This window comes from Tamandua tetradactyla, chromosome 6, assembly GCF_023851605.1.
Source record: "Tamandua tetradactyla isolate mTamTet1 chromosome 6, mTamTet1.pri, whole genome shotgun sequence".
NCBI lineage: Eukaryota > Metazoa > Chordata > Mammalia > Pilosa > Myrmecophagidae > Tamandua > Tamandua tetradactyla.
The window spans coordinates 48536834-48553118 of NC_135332.1; the positions used below are offsets into that span (position 1 = coordinate 48536834).

Here is a 16285-nt window from a genome sequence, read left to right on the forward strand (position 1 = left end):
CAAGAATGCTTGCCTGCCATGCCAGAGACCCGGGTTCGATTCCCGGTGCCTGCCCATGTAAAAAAAAAAAAAAAAAAAAAAACTTGTTATTCATATGTGATTCAGGGGTACTGATGAAAAATATCCTTTAACAATTAGAGTATTAAATTCTACAGGCATAGTTGATGAAGAGAAAAGTCAGCAATTGCAGTAAACTATTTCAAATATCTGAAAAAAGATGAACAGCTCTAAAAATGTAAAACTCTCAGCTAAATAAATTAACAGAAAGTATCCTAGAAGGAACAGAATGCTAACCCCAAGAGAAAGGTTATTAACTACAATGCCAAGTCTCCTCAAAATTATAGTCTCTATCCTGGGCAAGCATTCCTTTAAAAACCCCAGAATTCTGACTATAATAATTAATTTCTTTCAGTTTTTTATTATGGAAAATTTCAAACATAGAGAGAAGCAGAAAACATATTATAATAGACCCCATATGCCCATCACTCAGCTTTAACAGTTATCAGTGAATGGCAAGTCATGTCATCTGCACATTATCTACCTGCCTCTAGATAATTTTAAGCAAATCTAAGATATCACTTTAATTCAACTGTAAACATTTCAGTAAAGACTTTTACAAAAACTGTAACCACAATACTATTATCACACCTAAAAATAATCAATAATTATATATTAATTAATTATATATTATATAATTAATATCATCATATAGCCATTAAGTGTTCACATTTCTTCACTGTCTTGTAGTTGGTTTTTTGTTTTGTTTTGTTTTACAGTTTGTTTGAATTGGGATCCAAATAAGGTTTGTACACTATGATTGGTTGATAGGTCTCTAGTTTATCTGTAGATTTCCCCCTCCATCCTTCCCTCCTCCACCCCCCTTTTTTCTCCTTGCAATCTTTTATGGAAGGGAATGAGTCATTTATTCAGTAGAGTCTCCAACAGTGTGGAAAGCATCATCTAATATATTTCTCTTTCCCTTGTATTTCCAATGTATTGGTTGCTAGAGGTAGAGTCTCAGCTGGGTTCAGTTTCATTGTTTTTCTGTCATTCTCTTTCATAGGTGGTATGTGAATGACCACCAGGAGGTTCGTAGTGTCCAGTTATCTCTCATTTATTCCATTTTAAAGGCTTTTGATGTTCTAGTTTACAGACCATTTTTAGCTCTTAAGAACTTGATTCTCAAGCACTGCTCTATTTAGAGTGGAAATGGGAATCCCAGAGCCTTATCCCCCGTTCCATCCAGTTACATCTTTCCTTTCCCCTCTCTATGCTCTAAGATACCTCTAGGGAATGCCAGGTTGCTAGAGAACAGAGTGTAAAGACCACTGCTTTAAGCAAAGTTTGCAGCAGAATTAAACTTATAAACTAAAAAGTTACTGAAATTGTCATCAATGACCAATTGGAATTTTAAAGGGAACTTAATTCCTTTGTCTCTAGGACAAAAGCCTTTGTCTTTTATTCCTCACCCCATACTCCCAACATCTAAGATGTTAGCTGTTAATTAATCATAGCATGCCTGCCTTTTGAATATTTTAAGGATATTGTTTCCAAAGATGGAAATACATTTTATGTCTGATTAGAAATGTAACAAGTGCCCACAATAAAAGTTAGCGTTCAGAGCAGGATTTTTCAATCTCAGGATTAGTAACACTTTGAACCAGTAATGTGTTGATTGGGAGTTTTTCTTGTGCATTGTAGAATGTTTAGTGCATCCTTGGCCTCACCCACTGGATACCATTAGCACTCCTCTAGTAATGACAATAAAAAATATCTTCAGATATTGCCAAATGTTCCCTGGGGATGGGGAAATCACCCCCAGTTGAGAACCACCTATTTAGGCAAACCAGAAAGAAAGTAAAAGTCACCGAGTTTGCAGGCTTTCAGTGCATGTAATACAGAAGAGGACATGGAAGATTAGGAATGGAGCTAAAAGCCAAGACAAATAAATGCATAGCTCCTTGGCATTTAAATAGCTTGAAACAGGAGTACGTGATCTAACAGAAGGTATTGGAGCCAGCTCTCAGTTTAGATACCTCCTAAATGAGATGAAACACATGAACATAAAAGGCTTAATGTATGCTCTCTAAGCTATCCATCTTCAAATAACATACAGCTTGCCTTAGGATTATGTGTGCTCTGTGTATGGTGACAGCGATACTACAGGCTATTAGAATAAATAAAGGTAGAAGAGGATTTCTGCACGTACCTCTTACGCATTAAAATTGCTAAAAAGCAAGAAGCTGTTTATAACTGCTTTCAGCCATTGGAAGTAAATGAAAAGTTTATTCTTATTGTTTATGCATATTTATATCTCAGAATTAAATTGTTATATACAGAAAATGTCAAAACTCTTAGAGGTATATATGCTCTTTAACTTCGAAGACACTAGAGAAACTCCTTTGTTTTTTAGTAATCCAAAGTCGCATAACTAAAATGCAAATTCTGTATAACACCTTAACCTCATTTTCAAATAATATAGAAAAAAACACCTTAAGATTATCTGTTGCTATTTAGTTGAAGCTGCATTTTGTGGTTAATAGCAGATAGATTGAAGGTATGAAGGAGTAGGCCAGGTGTGGGGTCTGGAAGCAGGAGTTAGTGATAGAAGACACCTTGTCTTCCTTTTATTTTTGCTTTGGGTTACACTCCTCTAAGAACAAGTGTTCCGTGATATTAAGTCAACAAAGAAATGAAAAAATAAACTTCCGTGAGACTGAGTGCACGTTTTAATGTTATATCTCATTAGCGTAATTAGCGTATTTGACATCAAGTCCACCTAAACTCCAGCTGCAGATGGAGGCGTTGGTGTTTGACCTGCCCTGGCCTCTGTTCTTTCTGAAATTGCTCCATTGCGCATGTCCTGCAGATTGATTACTTCAACAACCAGGTCATCGTGGAGCTGGTGGAGCAGCAGCACCGGGGCATCATCGCGGTGCTGGACGACGCCTGCGTGAATGTCGGCAAGGTCACCGATGAGATGTTCCTCGAAGCACTTAACAGCAAACTGGGCAAACATGGTCATTTCTCCAGCCGAAAGGTAGTGTGTTTGAGAATTTTCTCTCATTTTGATTTGAAACATTTTCCTCGTTGTTTCACAGAGTCAAATGACTATATGTTGAGTTAAAAGAACGCCTGCTCGGTTAAGAAAGAAGGCCCTAAACATCCATTAAATGGTCTACTGCTGTGGATAAACTCTGTCTCTCTAACTTAGGGGATGACGAGATTGTTAAAATCAAAATATCCAGGAGAGGGAGCTCCAGACTATTCAATTTGTGAGAAATAGGAAAAAATGAAGGATTCTTTAGAAAGCATGATGTCATTTATAACCAATAGGTACAGAGTCCTTGTTAATGTGCTAGAAATTTACTTCTGCATCTGATAACTCCTGCATTGAAAAGAGCTTTTGTCCTTGAATTTTTCCTGTTCATCCTAACTTGTTACAAAATGTGGTGTGTGCTCTGCCAGAGTTCTACAGACTATGCGACCTTCCTAAAGCCAGAAATCATTGTCCTTTTGCCATACAGTGAAACTCATTCCCTAAATGAATGGGTGTCCTTTTTACTCCTTTTTTTTCCCCACATTCCAAAAACGAATGCCATGAAGAGATTACACTTCTATAATTGGTGGCAGTTGTGGTTTTCAGCTCAGACCTTTGTGCTGTGCCTTGTGTACAGATGTTTGCCATCAGTGTTTGTTAAAGGAGTCTGTGTGTAAGAGAAGGGACACATCTTCATCACCCCGAGTCTTCCCTACAAATACAGGCCACAAGCTGAAAGAGAAACAGGCCCCTTCCTCCTTCACTTCAGTAAAGTGATGGACATCACTGCTTCTTGTACGAATCTGTGATCCACTGCCACTTTTAGCATGAATAAATCTATTTTCTAACACTATCTCCTTTGAAATTATATAATGAGAATAGGGAGATTTCCACAATAAGCTAGATAAAGCACAGACGACCAAGAGATAGATTACTGGTTGATATTTATTTTAGGTCAGTTCATTTATGAACTGTTCTCATCAGTCTGTTACTGAAGATTGACTTGTAGCCCTGCTACAAGTTGATTTTAGAGTACTAGATCTGATCTTGACATTAGAGCTCCAGGTAGAGGTATTCTTGCAGTTCTTTCTCATTTATACCACAAATTCTTAACGTGTGCCTCTTATTTACCAGGTACGGTCTTTAGGTGCTAGGGACAGAGCAATGGGTGAAATCAGAAGCAACTTAAATTATGAAGAATGATATTATTATTTGGCCAAATGTCCTGCCTTTGATAGGATAGTTTATGAATGTTTTTTATAAACGCAGTTCAGGTGTTAGAAACTCACCTAGTGCCTCACATGGTAGGCACTCAATCAGTGTTTTTTGAATTGAATTCGTCAAGATCATATCAAACAAACCTCACAGGATATTGAATTTTAAACTAACACATGCAAGGCTCTACTTCATGTATATAAATAACTGTGAGTCCCACATGAAACACCAAATTCATCTCATTTTGATACCTTTCACCTTGGTCATTCATAGACCTGAATTAACTTCTTTCAAATATTTTGAAAGCTTCTTAAGGTAGCAACTATGCATAGTACTTTTAAGTAGTTGCTGTTGATTTGGTAGGAAGTGCTAAACAGTTATTTATCTTTAGAAATGGGAATTTTAAAGTGTGTTTCCCCTGATCCCTCACCAGACTGTTTGTCTAATAAAGGAAAAAAATGAGATAACCAAGCTATTAGAGTATTTTAATTTCTGTGAAGTTTTCTGTTAAACAGTGCTTTTTTTTCTGTATGTTGAGCCAGGTACCCTCATTTATTACTGTTAACTGATTAACTAGAGTTATTAATACGGTAAAAAAAGAGATTTCTGGCTCATAATAGTAATATCATTTAGGGGCTAAACTGTTTTGCATTCAAGCTATCGTGGAGAGGCATGCAAATGATCCAATAAACCATGAAATTACTATTTAAAACATTAACATAAAAGTTGGTAAAAAAGAAAAGTAAAGAAAAATCTAAAACCTTTCATGTTCAGATCAGCTGAGACTGCAGTATCTAAACATAAGAATATTCACTTAGTGTGAAATGTCTCTTGGGTCTTTCCCTTGAGAGGTTTTTTTAAATGCACAGTTTTTGTGAAATTGTTTAATACAAGAGAAAGAAAGAAAAGAAATTAAATATTTTGGAGCCTCCTCTTTATGTTAGAAGCTTTGACCTACATAGTTCATTTAATCCTCAAAACAACTCTTCAAGATGAGTAATCATTAAAGGAGACAGAGAGAGAAGATAAATAGTAGAGCCAAGATTTGAACTTCCAAAGGCTAATTCTAGTTTCCCATAATTATCACTTGTTGAATTAGGAGACTAATTATTCCATTGAGAATCTATTTACCTGTGTAGAACCCACTATCCTATTAGGTCTATTTGTTATCTAACAGTAAAACCTAATTGGTTTTTTTAACAGCTTTTTTATTGTACAATATAACATATATACAAAGCAAAGAAATAAAAAAGCAATAATTTTCAAAGCACTCTTCAAAAAGTAGTTACAAGACGGATCCCAGAGTTTGTCATGGGCTACCATACAATCCTCTCAGATTTTTCCTTCTAGCTGCTCCAGAACATAGGAGGTTAGAAGGCATAAATACTTTTTTTATCATTACAATTGACTTTTTGTGTGTGAAAAATAGCATATATACAAAGCAGCAATAAATTTCAAAGCATAGAACCAAAATTAACTGTAGAGCAGATTCCAGAGTTTGACATGGGCTACAGTTCCACAATTTTAGGTTTTTACTTCTAGCTCCTCTAGGATACTGGAAATTAAAAGAGATAACAATTTAATGATTCAGCAATCATACTCATTTGTTAAATCCTGTCTTCTCTGTATAACTCCACCGTCACCTTTGATCTTTTTATTCTGCTCTTTAGAGGTGGTTGGACTATGGTCATTCTAACTTCTTGCATTGGAAGTGTCTGTCAGTAATATTAAGTAGGGAGATGAAACTATCTGATGTTCTGGAGAGGCTGAGCCCTCTTGGTTTCAGGACTTATATGGACAGGGGACCCATCTGGAGGTTGTAGGTTTCTGGAAAGTTGCTCTAGTGCATGGTATCCTTGTGGAATCTTATATATTGCCCTAGGTGTTCTTTAGGATTGGCTGGAATGGTCTTGGTTGGGGTTTGAGAGGTTATGATATGTAGCAATATCTGACTGAAGCTTGCATAAGAGCAACCTCCAGAGTAGCCTCTCGACTGTATTACAACTCTCCCTGCCACTGATACTCCTAATTGGCTTTTTTTAATTGCTTTTTTTTGGGGGGTGGGGGGTGGGGTGCATGGTCTGGGAATTGAACCTGGGTTTCCCGCATGAAAGGCGAGCATTCTACTACCCTGATTGGTTTTTGTATGTATCTGCACTTGGTGTTTTGTGGATCTTTAGATGTTAGCTTTAGAACCTATAGCTTATCAAGTGATCCTTTCCAGAGTTCACCTGTGACAAGGTTACAGGCAAACTTACTGCAATTTTACTATGTCAAGAAAAATTTCAGAAAGTTTTGTAGACCACCAGGACCATACAAATCATCTTTTCATAACGTATCCCCCTTTAGTGACAAAGAGTTGCAGAATATTGGCCCATGCAATGATAGACTTGAGCTGGGTGCCCACTGTCCGAGGAATCACAGATATTGCAGTCAGTCCCAAGAATTGTTCTTAGAGTTCCCACTGACTACCCGTGTTATCTTGGGCCAGTTGCCTGACCTTTGAGTTTTAGGTCCAATGTGTGTAAGAGAGAGATTACAAAACTTACCATAAATATCAGGTGTGAGGATTGAATGAAATGGAAGGTATTCAATTAGAATAATTATGGTCCACCTTAAAAGGAGGAATAATAAGAGGAAATAAACCATATTAATCAGAGTAGGCTGTGCTGCATTAAGATAGCAACCAATTCAGAAAATGGAGGGATGGGCAATCAGATAAATAGATCAATAAATGGATAGATAGAATAAGATGGCAAAATGTTAAAATCAGGCGATCTTTGCTCTGAGTGAGGGTATGTTACAGTTCCCTGTATGGGTTTTGTATAATTTTTGCAACCATCCTGTAAGCTTGAAATTATTTCAAATAAAAGGTTAAGAAAAAAAAAAATCAGCAACCAAGATTTAATGTTAAAAGACAATAGGAGTCTGTGTCTCTCTCAGGTACCTGGGCCTCTATCTTCTGACTCTTCCATCCCTTAGCGTCTGTTCTCTGTATCCAGCTGTTGGGAGGGAAAAGGAGAGCGTGGGGGGGGGGGGTCACCAATTGCTTCTGAGCTTTGGCCTGGAACAAACATACTTCACTTTTGCTCACCAGAGGTCCCTTGACCGTATCCAGCTGCATGGGTGGCTGGAAAATGCAGTCTAGCTGTGCGCCCTGGAAGGAGAGAAACAGATTTCTGCTGGAAGCGCACCGTCTTTACCACAGAAGACATATGAAAATCAAGCCCATAAATCCATAAATATGATGTCATTCATAATGATATCATTGCTTCTGACATTATCATCTTATTTTGAGTTGGAATATATTTTTAGAAAAGCTAAAATATCTGTTTCTGAAATAATCTCCTTGGTTTCTCAGCTCTGTGCCTCAGACAAAATCCTGGAATTTGATCGAGATTTTCGAATTCGACATTATGCGGGTGATGTGGTGTGAGTATCTTAATTGGGTGCCTAATATGATGATGTGCGTAAACCTTACTTCAGAAAATATCAGTAGAGCAAATATGTTGCTTTCCCATACATGTGCATTTTTTTCAGTCATTTTGCACGTCAATATATTTTAATCTCTTTGGTGGTGTTTTGTTTTTTTTTTTTCAGTAGGCACAGCTTCTTTTTCAAATACTTCCTGAGCACACACAATGTTCCCAGGCACAGTTCCTGGCACATGGGTACTCAATAAAAATTGATTGCTGGATAAATAAGTCATGAAAGTATGTTAAGAAGTAGGATAGAAAGAGGAATAAGATGGATCTTACCCTGAAGAAACTAACAATTTAGTGGGGGATACAGGCAGATTCATCAAAAGTTATTATACTGGAGAGTAGAAAGGGTTAAACCAGAAATGCGCAAGGCAGTATGAGAGTACTGAGGAGGGGTAGTTAACCCTGTGTGAGGAGTATAGGGGAGTCTTGCCTGAGGAAATGATGCCCAAGTTGAGTCTTAAAAGTTAAAAGAAGAAAAAAAAAAGGTCAGTCAGGTGAAGGAATTAGGCATTCTGAGCAGCAGAGACAGCAGCACAAGGGCCCAGAGGTGAGCGATCACTGCTGTACGTGATGAGCTACAAGTAGTGGAGTAACTGCATAAGCAAAAAACAGTTTTATGATATTATTTTTCAAGTGAAAAAGTAAAATTCTTACAAGCCGTGTTTTATGACTATAGTACAGTGAAACTAGAAAATTGCTAAGAAAATACAGCCAAAAAATTAGAATTACCTGAGAGTCTTAGTTTCCTAGGCCTGCTGTAACAATTACCATGACCTGGTGGCTTGAAAGAACAGAAATTTGTTTCTTCGCATTCTGGAGTTGGGAAGTTTGAAAGCAAGGTGTCAATAAGGCCGCAGCCCCTCTGGAGCCTCTCGATGAGAACCTGCCTGGCCTTTCCCAGCTCCTGATGACTCCAGGCTTGCGACTGCATCCTGCACGGTCACACTGCCTCGTCCTCGTCTGTGTGTCTGTGCCATAGCTCCCTCAGCCGTGCCCGGCCCTGCAGCAGTGCGGTTCCTGTAACCCACCTTTCTCAGCACCTGCGGTCTTAGCTGGGCTTTCACGACTACACTTATTTCCCTTCCTGTAAGCCAGGAATTCTGGCCCCCTCACTTTCCCCTGAAAGCACCATGTGTATGCCTACTTCAGCCCCTTCCTTCAGTCCCTTACCTTGTGGGTTCTGCCCTCCTCTCTTCTCTGCTTATGCAGATCTTCTATCCCTTGCCGTTTCTCCTGGTTTCTTTTAACCCACACTGAGCACACTGAGTGAATCTTAGACAAGTCACTTGACCCCCTACAGATGGTTTCTGTACGGTTCTGTTTTGTTTTTAATCTTAGCTGTATTTAACGTCCAGTATTCCTAACTTTTTAAAAGTCACCTTCTTTGGCCTGGAACAAACATACTTTGTTTGTTTGTTCCACCTGACTAACCTCTTTTTTTTTTTCTTTTAAATTTTAAGACTTAACTTGGGCATTATTTCCTCAGGCAAGACTCCTCTACACTCCTCACACAAGGTTAACTACCCTCCTCTAGTGTTAAGCAATGAAACACTAGAAAATGGTGATTCTTCTTCATGATGATGGTACTGATGTTTTCTCCTTCAGAGTAATAGAAACAGAGTCATCTTATTTAGTAGGTAAATTTAGTATCCTCTAACAGAACAAGGAGGACAATATAAGCTTTATAGATTATTAATTGCAAAATTAATCCTGAAAATGCTTATAGATTCCTAGAAAAGCTTCAGTGTAGCTTTTGTTTGGTGAATAATGCATGTTTTCTTTTTTTCCTATCAGCTATTCTGTCATTGGTTTTATTGACAAAAACAAAGACACCTTATTTCAGGATTTCAAGCGCCTCATGTACAACAGGTAAAATTGAAATTTTGTTAATTAATTTTACATTAAATTATCTGACATTGTTGCATAATATATTTACACATAATTTTTATGACAGTGTAAGCTTCTGGCAAATTTTTTAGTTCTGTTTGAATAACTTAATAAATGAAATAGTATATAACTTTATGATTATATAGTCTATAAACTTACTGCTACTGATATGTTTTTTCTTTATTTCCCTTGGATTGTCTCAGTTTCTCTGTTCACTTCTGTCACTCATCTGACCTCCCTACCAGTATACTTAGCAGTCCCCAAACCAGGCTAGTGGAGATGGGAAATGGTGTCCCATGAATGCTGGCATAGCTGAAAGCCTTACAGACTCACGATAGTGTCATTGCCCCCAACTAAGAGAGCACTTTGATATCAAAGTGGTATCAAGTGACAGTGATGATAAATCCTGACTGCAGATGGAATCTTTTCAGAAACCCAAATACGAAATGCAAATACAAATAAGCAAATGCTAGCAAATTTAAACCCAATATGTAATGCTTTGGGAAAAGGTCCATGAGGAAGAAAGAGTAATCTTGGCCAGCTTCTTCTTATAGATTAGAGACTGTATTCACTTACTTATTTAGTCTCTTCAACCAGTTCATTGGTCATCACAAAGTTATTGAGTGCTGACATCAGTGACCATGGTGGAATAGAAAACTCCAAAAGTCTGTTCCTCCACAAAAGCAACAAATAATTGCATACTTGGTTGTTTATCTCAGAGCAGCTCTATTTGTAATCACCCAAAACTGAAGCAACCCTAGTATCCCTCAGTAGATGAATGGTTAAACTGTACTCAGCTGATACCATGGAAAACTAAGCAATAAAAATGAATGAGCTGTTGATACATGTAACAACTTCGATGGCTCTCAAAGAAATTATACTGAGTGATAAAGGCCAATCTCAAAACATCGTATATTGTTTGATTCTGTTTAAATAATATTCTTTAAATAACAAAATTATAGTTATGGATGACAGATTAGTGGTTTCCATGGGTTAGAGGTAGGGGGATGAGGGTAGGGGTGTTTTAAAGAGATAACACAATAAAGCCCAGTGATGGTAGAACAGTTATGTGTTTTGATTATGTTGGTGAATGTATCAATATACGTGTAATAAAACTGAATAAAATTATTCACATATACACACATAAGTGAGTACATATAAAACTGGTAAAATCTGAATAAGCTCTGTGTATTATACCAATTTCAATTTCCTAGTTATGGATCTGTAATTCAAAATAAAGAGTTAAAAAATTGTCAGAATCAATGTTTTTGAAACTCTGGAAACTAATCAAAATCTTACATAAACCAAGGAAATTCTTAGTCAAGAAAACAGCTGAATCTTGGTAAGAGAGCTTTGTGGATTTTCACTTAACCAGGTCCCATCCCCTGCTCCCCACTTCAGTGGTGGCCTTGAAGACAAAGCCTGCATTTTTAGTACAGATACCTAATACTGGAGGGAGAAGAATGGATCTTTTCCTCAAAGAATTCTGGTTGTTTGTCTACTGGCTCCCAAAGGATTGGCTCAAAGGGTTTGCCCTTATTTTGCCTAATTCAGAACTCCTCCAAAGCTGAAGTGACTATCTGGGGAGGAGGGTGACATTTGTCAAAAACATTTAAACGCAAATGTAATATTTGCTACCATCTGGGGCAAGAGATAACAGGTGGGGCAAACAATAGCCTCATCAAAAAGCTTGGAAGGAAAGGCTGGGGAATGAGATGCTTTGGGGAATAAATACTTTGAAAAGCGTCTTCATATTCCTGGGAATCTAGAAGTCCATGTGTGTGCCCAGAGTTGGGCACATGCTCAGAAAAGATTGGGGAAGGCCCTAAGCCCTTACTTCTGGCTGACCTTCAGACTCTGCACAAGCAGAAAGTGAAGACTAAAGTAGAGTTGTAAACTTCCTGGCTGAGTGTGAAAGGTATGCTTAACACACACACAAAGCCCAATTGGAAAGACTGGGAGAGAGGGGGATTTTGTATGTTTGTTTTTGGTCTAGGAATTTAAGAAAATCTCTATCAAATCACAAGCTGATCACTATGCTAATAGAACTGCAGCTTCAGTGGCCACACATGTCAAAAAATATAGACTTTGCAAAATCAGTTTAGAAAAGTCACTAAACAAACAGATGATGTCTTCCAGCGGTAATAGGCATTAGAGGTGGGGAGGAAGGAATCTTATTTCCAGAGTTGCACATTATAATATTCAAAATGTCTAATTTTCAACCGAAAAAAAAAGTCAAGGAATGCAAAGAAACAAGAAAGTTTAGCCCATTTATAAGAAAAAAAGAAGCTGAATGTGAGAATGATAGAGGGAGGAGGGCTGGGAGCACAAATGAAATCAGAAAGAAAGATAGACGATGAAGACTGAGATGGTATAATCTAGGAATGCCTAGAGTGTATAATGATAGTGACTAAATGTACAAATTTTAAAAATGTTAAAAAAAAGAAATTAACAGAAACTTCTACTGAGAAAGCCCACACCTTGAACTTACTAGACAAAGACCTTAAATTAACTGCTTTAAATATGCTTAAAGAACTAAAGGAAACAATGGAGAAAGAACTAAAGAAAATCAGGTAAACAATGTCTCAACAAATAGAAAATATCAATAAAGAGATAGAAATTCTCTAGGTGAAAGTTAAGATTAACAGAAATGAATAAATCACTAGAGGCATTACAGCTTTTCTGAGCAGATAGAAGAATCAGCAGACTTAAAGATAAATCAATTTAGATTATCCAGTTTAAGAAGCAGAAAGAAAAATGAATAAAGAAAATGAACAGAGCCTAAAGATCACCAGTGCTGCTCTATAAAACACATTCTATAAAGGGCAAGAATTGAAATAGGGGACCAGTTAGAAGGAGACAAGTTCAGTAATCTAGGCAAGACTCTGGTGGCTGGAGTGATCGAGAAAATGAAACATAGTCAGATTGAGTTATATTTTGCAGGTAGAGCCAACAAGATTTGCTGTTGGATAAGATGTGCTACATGAGAGAAAGACAGAAATAAAAAATTCCTGAGCAATGCAGAAGTCATGGCCAATGTGGGGAAGACAAGAGGAGGAGCTAATTTGATGGGGAAATTGATAGTTTTGGATACGTTATGTCCAAGGTACTTATTGGACATCCAATTGAAAGTATCAATTAGACATCCAGTTGAAATATCAAACAGGTAATTGTTTTTATGAATCTGGAATTCAGGGGAAAGGAGTATTGGAGGTATAAATTCATTATTGACAGGATTTAAAGTCATAAAACTAGATAATGTTATCTAGGAATTGAGCATAAATTAAAAAATAGAAATCCAAGAACTAATCCCTGAGATACTCCAGTTTTAAAGGTCAAGAAAAAAGAGGAAGAACTAGCAAAGAAGACTGAATGTGCTAGTGAAATGGGAAAACCAAGAACCTGGTGTTCTTTCAAGAAAAAAAAAAATCCTTTAAGGAGAAACTATGTCAAACACTGTCAAAAGCAGGAGTTATGTGAGGACCAAAACTGACCGTTGAATTTGGTAGCATGAAGGTCAATTGGACCCTTGGACAACATTGGTTTCAGTGTAGTGGTGGGGACAAAGTCTGGCTGAAGTGGGCACAAGAGAATATGGAAGGTGAGAATGTGGAGAAATTGTGCTTAAACAATTATTTCAAAAAAGTTTGCTACAAAATGTTTTTTCTGTGTGGATGTCAAAGCCGCCAAGAGTGAGGATGAAGGGTATCAACAGAACGTTACAGAAACATAGGAATGGGAGAAGAGATCACTGTAAGAGCATTGGCCATGGAGAAGAGAGACTTTTGGAAAAGAATTCCTATGCTTGATTTATCAGATAAGATGCACCCATTTTGAGGGCTAAATAACAGTATTTAGCATTGCTTCTCTGTATAAAAAATGTTAAAACCCAAACTGGAAAAAGGCCTCTCTTGGCCAGTGACAGTGTCAGCTTTTGCTGCCAGGGGAAGGAAGCCTGGCTATGTACCAAGAGGCTGCACAAGGTGACATTCATTACCTTCGTGAATTTATCATGGCCCAGAGGTTCAACACTGAGAGCAGCTCCATCTTTAGTGGTGGACTCATGTAACCTAACTTCGTGGGACCAGTGCGGAAACAAAGCAGCCTGTGAACTTATTTCCAGTGGAAAATTTAACAGTCACGTGGAGTGGAATACTTATGTTGGCATGACATAGCCTATTTTTTCTTAAGGAAGGAAAATCTGCTTGGGAAGTCAAATAGCAGTGAGAATTCCAGCTTATTAACTGACAATGAAATACATTACCCGTAGAATTCAGAATGCTTTTTTTTGCTTTTAAGCTCAGAATCAGAACAAAGGAACTTAGATAAATCCAACGATTAATGACATCAGGCGCAGACAAATCCATTTCATAATAGGGATAGTCTTCCCAAGAGGGTAAAAAGATTAAAAGTCCTAGGCATCGTGTGCACTAAAAGTTGAGAATCATTGCCTTAAATTATTCTCTGCTAAATACAAGAATGGAAAAAGTTAAGGAAAAACAATATACATAACTGTAAAATTATGGAATAAGACTATAAAGTAATAAAACTGATTTCATAAACCGCAGATAACTGCATTGTTTTATAGCCACTTTTTGATGGTAGTTGGCCCTGCTTGCTGGTGATAGTAAGAGTTACGAGTAAAAAAAATTTTTTTTAAAAGTTATGAGTATTGCTGTGGCTTCATTCACAGACCCAGCCTATCCTCATGTCACTATTTATTTTCTTCACCCTTTTGTCATCTGTTCTTTCCTTTCACAGTTATCATTTTGAACACCTAGATATAAAACCCTGCCTGGTGCTTTGGGAACCAGCTCATTTTCTGATGTAATCAGGGAAAGAAAAGTGGACAAAATGATGGCGGTACTAAGCATAATTATCAAAGAGTGTCTGTGTTAACTCTTTTTTCTCTTCAACCCTATTTTTAAAAATAACTTTCCAGCAAGGGAAAAGTTTCCAGGAAGAAAGCAATATTTTAAATTCCAATTACTCTGAAATCAAAAGCTCCCAAAATGAAACAGGAAGAAAATCATAGTTGAGAGATCACCACATGTTTTTTAAAAATATCTCCAAAAGCCAAATAATTAATTTTTAGCATGAAAATTAGCCTGAAATACATTTTAAGAATTGGGCTGCTACAGTCTTAGTGTCATATGAATGAGATATTCTACAATGCTATATATATAGGTGTTTATAAATTCAGCTGCAGTAAGGGGATTTACCAGAAGACAATGTAAAAATGGCTGTTATGTATCCCTATCTGTATTTTTAGAAAGAACTAGGTTTTTGCTACTTTTCTGTATGATCATTTGTTTCAATTAGAGGAAACTTTCACTTTTATGGTTTCTGCCATGATATTGAGGATCATTTTTCTACTAATGATTTGTTCTCCTTCTATAACCACCATACACAAAAAATTTGTTTTACATGTATACTGTGTCCTGTTAATCATTTGAGAGTTCTAGGTAATAATACTATAGATGACACTCAAAAGAAAATTTTTTTTTCTTGGTATGGGCAGGCTCCAGAAATCAAACCTATGTCTCTGACATGGCAGGTGAGAATTCTGCCACTGAGCCACCGTTACACCGCTCTTAAGGAATTTTTTAAATGTACTATATAATTTGGGCAAATCTTCTAAACCTGTGGTACAGTATCTGTCATTATATTTTCAGTATGATTTTCTGGTTGGAATCGTTTTTCCAGTTAGGCATGGGGAGTTTAGTCAGTAATACTGTTGTGATTCCCACAATACAGGTCAGCAGAATTGCTTAGCAAATCTCGTTTGGTTTATTTGAATGTCACATTTGAGTTGCTTTTTCTGTGGTTCTCAGTTCAAATCCGGTGCTGAAGAATATGTGGCCTGAAGGCAAACTGAGCATTACAGAGGTGACCAAACGCCCTCTGACTGCCGCCACCTTGTTTAAGAATTCTATGATTGCTCTGGTAGACAACCTTGCCTCAAAGGTAACCACTTTCTCTTATAAATACCACTTTAATTCATAGATTCCCTTTTGAAATGTTATGTAAAATGAATGTATGATTTACTTTTTGATATTGATAATCAAATCAACGAATATATATTTGAAGTGGATATTATAATAGAATCTTTTGTCCTTTTTTTTTTTCCCACTTGCTAGGCGAAATAATTGTATCCTAGATGAATGCCTTTGTTTGGATTTTCTGTTGTGTAATGGTCAAGGGGAGAGGTTTAGTGAGCTTTTAATATACATATAATGAAGTATAGCCCTCTTTTGAAGACAGAACCTGGCGAAAAAAACATCATTGAGTTTAATTGTGATGTACCATCTAAATATTATATTCAAATGCAAATTGATCAAAGGCAGAGGAAGTTTCAAGAGGAACTTTAGTATTTAAGTATTGTCCTCAGGCTGTTTTAAATAGAATGTAAAGTGTATTATTGACAATTATTTCTGCTTCTTATTGTTCCTTTGGAGTCTAATACTATCTGTTTGGTGACTTAAGTCTGTTTTTTCCCCCTAAAGAACAGCTCCCTACTCTTAACTGCTGCTGTTGACAAGTTTGATAAATTACGCAGCATTCTGGGACTGCTTATTTTTAGTTTGTTCATTTTTATCTTTCTCTTCTGGTGTTTTCACTGTGTATTTTCTTAACTTTTTTTTAATCAACTTCCTCT

General features: G+C 37.0%; 1 protein-coding gene and 1 long non-coding RNA gene across 4 annotated transcripts in view; one reads left to right on the forward strand and one right to left on the reverse strand.

The window, feature by feature from the left end:
• MYO1D (myosin ID) overlaps positions 1 to 16285 on the forward strand; it is a 389795-nt gene that overhangs the window by 117727 nt on the left and 255783 nt on the right. For all 3 annotated transcript variants that reach the window (XM_077165206.1, XM_077165205.1, XM_077165207.1), the window contains exons 11-14: positions 2870 to 3040; positions 7617 to 7687; positions 9535 to 9609; positions 15462 to 15594. In XM_077165206.1, the coding sequence (XP_077021321.1) occupies positions 2870 to 3040; positions 7617 to 7687; positions 9535 to 9609; positions 15462 to 15594 (450 nt within the window). The remainder of the gene's footprint in view (positions 1 to 2869; positions 3041 to 7616; positions 7688 to 9534; positions 9610 to 15461; positions 15595 to 16285) is intronic.
• Positions 7149 to 13872, reverse strand: LOC143687843 (uncharacterized). Its single transcript, XR_013177704.1, has 3 exons — positions 13625 to 13872; positions 7350 to 7412; positions 7149 to 7257 (listed from the first exon to the last, which is right to left on the reverse strand). It is a non-coding gene; the product is annotated as an uncharacterized LOC143687843 (long non-coding RNA).